The sequence below is a fragment of the Primulina huaijiensis genome, unplaced genomic scaffold (assembly GCF_012295235.1).
Source record: "Primulina huaijiensis isolate GDHJ02 unplaced genomic scaffold, ASM1229523v2 scaffold27539, whole genome shotgun sequence".
Lineage (NCBI taxonomy): Eukaryota > Viridiplantae > Streptophyta > Magnoliopsida > Lamiales > Gesneriaceae > Primulina > Primulina huaijiensis.
In genome coordinates, this window is record NW_027356608.1 from 1 (window position 1) to 9,338 (window position 9,338).

The window sequence follows — 9,338 nt, forward strand, 5'->3', positions numbered from 1 at the left end:
GGGAATGGTCGAGGTGTGGTTCCCCGAGCCAGGGTGTAGTGCCATAGGCTTTTTTAAGAACCAAGGTACGGAGCCTTGGGCCGGGGAGCATGTCCCGGGACTTGGGAATGGTCGAGGTGCGGAGCCCCGAGCCAGGTTTGAGAACCCTGGGCTTATAAATAACCANCGGGGAACATGTCCCGGGACTTGGGAATGGTCGAGGTGCGGAGCCCCGAGCCAGGTTTGAGAACCCTGTGCTTATAAATAACCAAGGTGCGGAGCCTTGGGCCGGGGAACATGTCCCGGGACTTAGGAATGATCGAGGTGCGGAGCCCCGAGCCAGGTTTGAGAACCCTGGGCTTAATAGATGACCGAGGTACGGGTCCCCGAGCCAGGGTACGGGTCCCTGGACTTAATGAGCAGCCAGGGTACGAAGCCCTGGGTCTTGGAGTGGTCGAGGTACGGAGCCCCGAGCCAGGGTGCGGAGCCCTGGACTTAATGATAATGTGCCGGGGTCTCGTGTCTCCCGGGCTTAAGATAATGTGCCGGGCCTCCTGTCTCCCGGACTTAAGATAATGTGCCGGGGCCTCATCTCTCCCGGACTTAAGATAATGTGCCGGGGCTTCATGTCTCCCGGACTTAAGATAAGATGCCAGGGCCTCGTGTCTCCCGGACTTAAAATATGGTGTCGGGGCCTCATGTCTCCCGGACTTTCAAGATTTTTCTTTTCCTGCTGTATTAATTTTATTAAAAACCAAATCACTAACCTGGAAATACTGAATCTGAATTCATTTCCGATAGAGTGAAACTTCTCTGGTTGAGCTAAATTAGGTGACTAATATAGTTGTATGCTACTGAGTGCATATCAAATACCCTTCCACGCCAATCCTGGATAGCCGCTGAGCTTTGAGCCCATATAAAATCCACATAAACTTCCACGTTTCGTCCCAGTTGCTTCTCGAAGACTTTGTTCATCAGACGCTGGTAAGTAGCTCCTGCATTCTTTAACCCCAAAGGCATTACAATATAACAAAATATACCTCCCGAGGTGATGAAGCTGGCTTTATCCTGATCACTCTTGGCCAGGGGGATTTGATGATACCCCTGGTATGCGTCCATAAAACTCAGTAATTCGAAGCCGAGGTGGAATCCACCAATTGATCAATACAGGGCAGAGGGTAATGATCCTTGGGACAATCCTTATTGAGATCGCGGAAGCCTACACACATGCGCCACTTCCCGGTAGATTTAGGTACTAATACCACATTCGAGAGCCATGTATGGAATTGGATTTCTCGAACGTGACCGGCTTTCAGAAGCTCTTTTACTTGCTCATCAATAATTCTATCTTTTTCAGGACCAAAATGTCTCTTTTTTTGCTTTATCGGGTGAGATCCAGGGAGGATATTCAGTTGGTGCTCCGATATCAGGGGAGAGATCCCCGTCAACTCCTGTTGGGTCCAGGCAAACACATGAATATTAGCTTTTAAACAGTCAATCAGACTAACCCGGGTGGATGCACTGAGGTCCCGAGCCACTCGGATTTGCTGGCCTGGTCCGACTTCTACCATTTCCTGCTCCTCCTCTGCGACAAAATGCACCTCTCCTTTCTCAACCATTATTACTCCTACTTCATCCATTCTAGCTTTCTTCCCTTCCTTCTTGGATTTGCTCTGATCTCCCCGGACTTCTCCTACCCGGGCTCCCACAGGAAACTTTATCTTTTGGTGGTAGGTAGATGCCACAACCCTTAGCTCATTCATGGCCGGCCTCCCTAATATGATGTTATAAGATGATGGGGAGTCAACCACGGTGAAAGAGGTCATCACCGTTTTCTTGAGATCCTGGGAGCCCAGGGTTAGTGCTAAGATATCCACCATTAGATGAAGTTATCTCATTTTTAGTTCTTTTCTCTCATCTCATAGCATTTAAGTGCTTAATTCTATAATATTTGTGATGTGTTTGTTCTCCTATATTAAGAGAATATGTGTTCTCTTTAGAAACATAGTGAGCGGTTGTACATTATAAAATATTATAGTAAAATTCTTTTCAATTTGTCATTGGTTTTTACAGTAAATTTTTTTGGGGGGTTTTCACGTAAATCTCGGTATCCAATTTTATACTTTATTTCATATTATTATCTCAAGATACTGCACCTGAGTCAATAAGTGGTATCTGAGCTCTACTTTGAAATTTCTTAAAATTATGAGTATGCTCTGTGGTTGCAGTCTAGATTGATATTCCACATCAGAATTTTTTTTTGAGATTTTGTATTAAGATGATATTACTTTGTCCAGTATACTAAATTGTTGTAGACATAATGACCAGCATGTATGAGATAACAAAGTTCAATGTGAGCAATTTGTACAACCAGTTTTAAGAAAGAAGAATTTATTTGTTGCTATTGGAGATAGACCGAGAGAAATGACGGTCGATGGAAAGTGGAATGAGATGAATGATAATGTTGTTGTCAATTTACACTAATCTATAACAGACGAATTATTGCCGACTATCTATGATATAAAGATGTCGAAAATTGTCTGGGATACTCTGATAAAGTGTACGAATTGAAGTCGCTACACAATAAGATTTTGCTAAAAATAAGACTTTATAATCTTCAGATGACAGAATTCTCATCAATAATTGATCATATCATCAATACTCTAAATACTCTATTTTTCCAACTCACCTCTACGAGACATAAAATAGAGGAAAAAGAACGTGCAAAGCTTCTACTTCAAAGTCTATCAGATTCGTACGATAAACTTATCGTCAATTTAACCAAAAATATCCTCACATAATTTTTAGACTTTGACGATGTCTTAACTGCGGTTCTCGTATAAGAAAGTCGACGCAAGGATAAGGAAGATATGTTGATAACTTCTAAACAGGAAGAAGCTTTACCGATGATAAGAGAGAGATTTATGGACTGTGACTCTGTTGGGAGCCAAAGACGATGTAAATCAAAGTCAAGAAGTATGAAGAAAATATTTAATTTTTAAAATATGGCGGTAGAAGGCACTTCAAGAAATAGACTGCGAGTATCGAGAAGGGTTATCAAGGAAATGTGACCAGTACTTCAGGCGGTGGTAAAATATTATTCAGCTAAACAACAACAACTGCAGAAGACAGACACAAATTTTGTGACACATAGATTAAGGATTGAGGAGCGACGTGTTACATGACGCCTCTGAGACAATGGTTAGATCAATATGAACAAGTCTCAGGAGGATCTGTATTCATGAGAAATGGTCATGCCTTGAAAATCCCTAGGATAGGTACTGTCAAAATAAAAATGTTTGATGGCACCATTAGCACCATACAAGAGGTATGATATGTGGATGGGCTGACGAATAATTTTTTTTCCTTGGGACAATTGGATGATATCTGGTGCAAAACTTATATCAAAAACGAGATCATGAAAATTGTGAAAGACACATGTAGTTATGAAGACAAAAAAATGTTGTTGCAAATCTGTATGTGCTTTTGGGAGAAACACACCAAGAGACGGAACTAGTGGTTGCATCGATTGGTTCAGGAGAAAATTAACAGTGTTATGGTATAAAAAGCTCGGGCATATGTCAAAACGAGAGTTGAAAATTCTCGTTTAAACTTTTGAATTAAATTTTGAATCTATGATCTTGTATTTTCCTATTGATAGTGAGCTGACTTCTATCAAGATCTTGTATTATCTTGTCATTTAAATTTTTGAATTAAATTTTGAATCTATGATAAATTATCATCTCTTATCTATATCTTTGGATAAGATTTTTGAAATTCTCTTATTGTTAGACATGGAATTCAAATTTCATGTCTAGTTTCCGATATCTGATAGACCTTTTATTTTGTAGTACACGTTTAATCCATGCATTCTAAAAATTCAAATTTTCCATATGGAATTTTTGAATTATTGACGATAATTTCCCTTAAAATATGATTCTTGGTTTTCTTGATCTTCTTAGGCTGAAATTCTTGATTTCTTGCTATGCATGTTTTGACATTCATGTATATATCTTCATATCGTATATGCTTTTATCTTGTATTTTATTTCTTAAATTTCGAAATTATACACCAAAAATTTCGAAATACATATATACATAATTGTTTATATTCAATATCTTCTTATTTAAATTATTGGATCTTGACCTATTTATATATCCCAAAAATCGAAATATAGGTATATTATTATCTTAAATTTTGAACTCATTAACTTGTACACAAATATTTAATTATGTATCACAATTTTAGATAATCTTGATAATATTTAGATAAAAAATATCTTTGATATTCTAGTACAAAAATAATACAGGGTTTGGAAATTGTGGGTTTTACATATGAGCTTTTATTGTCAAATTTTTAAGAGTTGATTTGTTGGTTGTTTTATGCACATGTATTTGAACATTATTTGATAGAAGAAGGTGAGTTCTTGTGATATATCAATATTTTTTTGCAAAAAACATATATTATGTTGGGAACTTTTCAGGTTAGTTGTATGCAAAACTAAGGAGCAAAAACAAGATTATTCATCGTGTGTTGCAGAAAGTCGTGAGACAATCTTACGTGTCAGTGCCACTTATTTCATTTTGATTTTAATATTTCAATTGTTGTTGGTGCCTAAATATGCAAAGCCTCGTGATTCATTAATAGAGAGAGAAAGATGATGTTCTCGGGAGTTCAATTGAAGTGGAATCAAAGTCGAGTGATGCTCACCGAGTGAAGTCTTGGTAAAGCAACACATGTGCCCGTGGTTAGTTATTACTAATAGGGCTGACACATACAATATGCGTGTGAAAAATTAATTAATTAATTAGTGAAAAATATTTTGTCCATCAATTATGAACTAGGTAGACGATTTTTTCAATCTTTTAAGTTTTATGTGTGTTAAAATAACATAAATGGAATAAATTGAAAATTACTTAAAAATAAGAGTTATTTTTACAATAAGTAAGTGAACAAACCAATCTACTAAAGATAATTACTATAATAGCCACATTTTTAATAATATAATAATAAGAAAAAAGAGAGAGTAAAGATATAATTTTTGTGAAAGTGTGTGTGTATTTTTGGTAAAAATAAAAGTGTGGGAAAAAAGGTTCAAAGTTAGAAGTCACGAAAAATGGCACCAAATTTCTCCCTCCTTGAATTCGAATTATCCCTCCAATTGCCCTGCCAAAACCCTAGTTTGCGATATTTCACGTTTCATTCTCAAATCACACCAAAACAATGACGAGTCTGAATCATCAAGACGATCTCGATCTTCTCCTGTCGCTTCAAGATCGGGTTCTCGAAACCCCGCCTGCTTCTCCTTCTTCCAACTCTCCAGGTATCCACACCCTGTTTATTTTTTATTTTATTTTCTGCCAATCGAGCGTTAAGTTAGCTTCATTAATTTGCGAGTTTTCATTGAAAAAGTATGTTAGATTCATATTGTTGATATTATGGTGCGGTGTTGATAGCACATACGTATGGAATTTGCGATATTGGTGTAATGTGGACTGATTCAAGATTTTTTTTGTAAATTTAAATTTGTTCAAAATTATGCTAAATCTCCACTTCTCATTGTATTACTCCTATCGGGGTTATTTGAATGCCATTCCGAATCCAGAATCCATTAATTTATGCATACATAGTTTTTTGTATGATTGTGCAGTCCCGTTCCAAGTAACGATTTCAATTGTGTGCTAATATTTTTTGTATGTACGTGCATTCGAACACAGGGTATTCATCAGAAAATGAAATTCCAAAGCAAATGGGGAAGGTGGACATGTCCGTGTTTCGGGACGCAGTGCAAGATTGCATTGATTATGATCCTATAAGTGCGAAGAAATCTATTAAAATGAAGCAGACAGTGAGATCGAAAGACACTGGGGTTGAGAAGTTTTCAGGGCTGCGAATCAGGTAGGTGTACCTTGAATTTCAGCATACGAGAAATCTTGAGGGGTTAATTTTACAACTGGAATCATTTGTTGTATAAAGTTGAGTATATGCCATGTTATAGTGTTGTGATTAACTCGCGAAAAACTTAACTCAAGAATTTTCGGTTTGCTCTGCAATTTGGATTCACTTTTGGATCTTTCAAGATAATCTGGAATGTGTCTATCTACCAGTTTGGATTACTGAATCAAACAAGAAGTAACAATGCGGCAGAAGTAAGATCAGCACAAAGATTTAACGTGGTTCGACGAATTCATCTACATCCACGGCAATGTTCTAAAATTTGATAGGCTCTAGGCGGACGCTAGAACAGCGTCTAGCGACGCGCTGCTAAGCGGATTCCAAGATATCAACATAATAAGATAAAGTTTGGTATATTAGGCTGACCGACTAGCACTTTTTCGGTGCGGACGGCCGCCTAGGCCTTATTTAAGACGCGGACAAGCAATACTCATTCTCATTATATTCATAACCTTTAATGGGTACATCATATACAAGTTTCTCAAGATCACTCAAGCTCACAGAGTTCTTATCTCCAAGATTTTAATTCTATCACGAATACAAGAAAAGGAATCAAATAACTGATCTCTCTCATTGTTTATATATCCCTATCCTTTATAACCACCAATCCAAATTGGTATTGACTCTTGACTGTAACCGAACGAGAATAACTGCCGCGCCTAGCACTTGAGTCTTCAATCTTCTTGCCTTGTGTCAGTCCACTAACTATCGAATCTAATAAATTCTGGTACAATATACAGATACCTCTACAACTATTTATTTCTCACAGTTGTCACTGCATGTGCACGGACAAGAAAATATTGCCCCTGTGGCTTAGTAAGCAATTTCAAGCAATTTACCTAGTGCCTTCGAACGCGAGGAAAGGACTTAACGCCTATCCTATGCATCCAGTGTCTGATGAACAAAAGCTTGCTTGATTTTTAATGGGGTTTGGAATTTTCCAGGAGATATTCGAGTCTCTTTACATTGTGAAGTCTGGATATAATAATATTTGGCTCTTAATTGCTTTTATTTGGCATCATTAAAAAATAGTTTGTAGATACATCTAATACGGGCTATCTGCTTGTTCATCACCATTGGTTACATTTTCATGTTCAGGGATCAGGTGGTAACGCCTCTCGAGCTGAGCAATCGCTTATCGGATATTCGATTTGTCAGATTGCCTGCAATAAAGTATGCATTTTTATTTATGATCCTTACATTTTTAATTACTTTATCTAATGTTACTACTTACTTTTTGGGTTTTAGGAACTTACTAGGAGGAGATACACTTTCTGGGTGTTGGGCCACAGTTGGAATTTTAACTGAAATGGGATTGCCAAGAATTAGTTCCATAGGAAAGAAGTTTGCAATTTGGAAAATGGGAGGTTTAGATGAAAATGTAATTTCTCTTTTCTTGTTTGGTGATGCTTATGAGAAAAATTGTAATGAGAAGGTAGGGACGGTCTTTGCTCTGTTCAATTGCAATGTCCGCAAGGAGAACTCGGTGAGTGCTTTATAATATGTTCTTATACTTTTCAGTTGAATATGGTTCAGATTTCTAACTCATGCCCGGCTTCTATTTCAGGGAAGTGGATTTTCCTTGAGTATCTTTTCCGCTAAACACATTTTAAAATTGGGTGCTTCAGCGGATATTGGATTTTGTAAGGGAAACGGATATGATGGAAAGGAATGCACAGCAGTCATCAATGTGTATGTGGTTTTCTCCCGTGCATCTTCAGAATTAAGTTAATTGAAGAAGCCTTTCTCAGGCTGTATAGTATTTATAATTCTTATTCTCCAATTGCGTTCATAATGCCAAATGGACCTTTATTTGCTATTGAACGTTTTACCTAGTTTGTGCTTCAATTTCTAATTAATTATTCACGTTTTGGGTTGTGGTTTTCTTTGTTGCTGTGTATTTTGTTTATAATGCTAATATTTTTAGTTCCATTCCTTTTAACTACTACAAATTTGTACATCTTCAGACGTCAAGGAAAATATTGCCGCTACCATAAACAGGTACAATTCACGTGGCAATCTTCTCACCTTCATCATGCAGTTAGAAATATAACTAGACGTTTTTTCCCTGCTTAAACTTTGAGAACAGAATGCATCAAAAAAGTATGTCAATACAAGAACAGAGCTCAAAGGAGGGTAGGTAGCTCTAGCCAATATTTGAGATATTTGTAAAGATCTTGTTAAGAATTTTTGAAAAATAATAGTTGAAGTTTTATCAGAAATTTAAGGACAGCATTCAGAGATCGTCTACAGTCAGAAGGAATTTACGTGGTTAATCCTAAGAGTGACAGACCAACGTTTACAAAATCTGCTCAGCCTGTTAAATTATTGTCCGTAGAAGGATTAAGGAAGGCCTTAAGGTTTGTATTTATCCTATTTTATTTATACTTTGTCGCTTATACTTTGTTAGCGACAAGAAAATTTTAATTATTTCAGTCAAAAATAAAAATTCTTGGACCTTTTTAAAACCATAGTTTCTTCTCTTTTTTAAAACACATGATCTGGGACTTCTTGATGACTTTACATTCACTTTTGCTAACTCTCGGGGTTATATGCCAACACAACAGCAACGCTGACAAAGTCACAACAAATGTATATTCACAAGGAATAAGATTTCTGAATCATGTTGCCGGTATGCTTACAATTCCATATGGTCCATGCTAATTCTGGCCATTGGATTTCCTTTCAAATATATTTGTTTCAATCTCAGGGAAAAAGGGCCCAACTGAAACAGTTAATGTACATCTGTCAAAGAGTAGAGAAGAGTTAAGGTAGTTGAAAATGGACTATTTCGTACACATTTTTTCCTCACCTTTTTCATTCATTGGTATGATTTCCTGCTGATGGTCTGATTTTTCAGGTTCAGACCAGATGAAGTACCCAGAAGCAAAAAAATGAAAATGGAGAAGAGAGAAGAAACTGAGCTTGTCGGCACTAAGATGATTGAGCTAGATTTTGCAAGTTCCGACGAAGACTGACGTTCTCATGCTCAGTCTGATATAAGAAGTACCCAAATTTGTAAAAATGTGTCGTATTTATAACAAAGAGATTAATGCTCCAATGCTTGCAGTACAGTAGTTTTCTCATGGATTTGCTCGATACGCACTCTCTCAGAACGATGTATTATGCAACGATGATTGTAATGAAGAAAGATAAAATGGGCCAGTTTATTTAATTTTCTTTTATTTTTGATTTTTTTTATAATTACGTGTTTTTTAAAAAAAGTTTTAAATTTTTTTATATTCAATTTTATCATGTCATGTTTTTTTAAATACATGTTTTTATCATTTTTTTTAAATACAAATTATTCAATTTTATCATGTCATGTTTTTTTTAAATACATGTTTTTTATCATGTTTTTTTTAAATACAAATTTGTTGAATATAATAAAAAATTTATATTTT

At 36.5% G+C, this 9,338-nt stretch overlaps 2 protein-coding genes across 2 annotated transcripts; one reads left to right on the forward strand and one right to left on the reverse strand.

Moving 5' to 3' along the window:
* Positions 1–852: 852 nt before the first annotated feature.
* Positions 853–1,805, reverse strand: LOC140967730 (uncharacterized; the record flags this gene model as incomplete). The annotated part of the gene is made up of 3 exons (XM_073428449.1): positions 1,488–1,805; positions 1,242–1,430; positions 853–981 (listed from the first exon to the last, which is right to left on the reverse strand). Coding segments are annotated over exons 1-3 (636 nt in total), but the record flags the coding sequence as incomplete, so codon positions are not given.
* Positions 1,806–5,046: 3,241 nt separating this feature from the next.
* On the forward strand, positions 5,047–9,092 carry LOC140967729 (uncharacterized). Its single transcript, XM_073428448.1, has 11 exons — positions 5,047–5,302; positions 5,697–5,877; positions 7,033–7,107; positions 7,183–7,420; positions 7,502–7,626; positions 7,902–7,935; positions 8,024–8,070; positions 8,154–8,294; positions 8,502–8,566; positions 8,645–8,705; positions 8,795–9,092. The coding sequence occupies exons 1-11, from the start codon at positions 5,203–5,205 to the stop codon at positions 8,910–8,912; spliced, it is 1,185 nt and encodes a 394-aa protein (XP_073284549.1). The 5' UTR covers positions 5,047–5,202; the 3' UTR covers positions 8,913–9,092.
* The last annotated feature ends 246 nt before the right edge of the window (positions 9,093–9,338 follow it).

What these genes read in the sequence shown, in the direction of transcription:
- LOC140967729 (XM_073428448.1), top strand. Translation starts at nt 5,203, where the DNA reads ATGACGAGTCTGAATCATCAAGACGATCTCGATCTTCTCCTGTCGCTT. An exon ending in TCCTTCTTCCAACTCTCCAG is followed by an intron (nt 5,303 to 5,696) that starts GTATCCACACCC and finishes ATTCGAACACAG; the next exon opens with GGTATTCATCAGAAAATGAA. An exon ending in TGCACAGCAGTCATCAATGT is followed by an intron (nt 7,627 to 7,901) that starts GTATGTGGTTTT and finishes GTACATCTTCAG; the next exon opens with ACGTCAAGGAAAATATTGCC.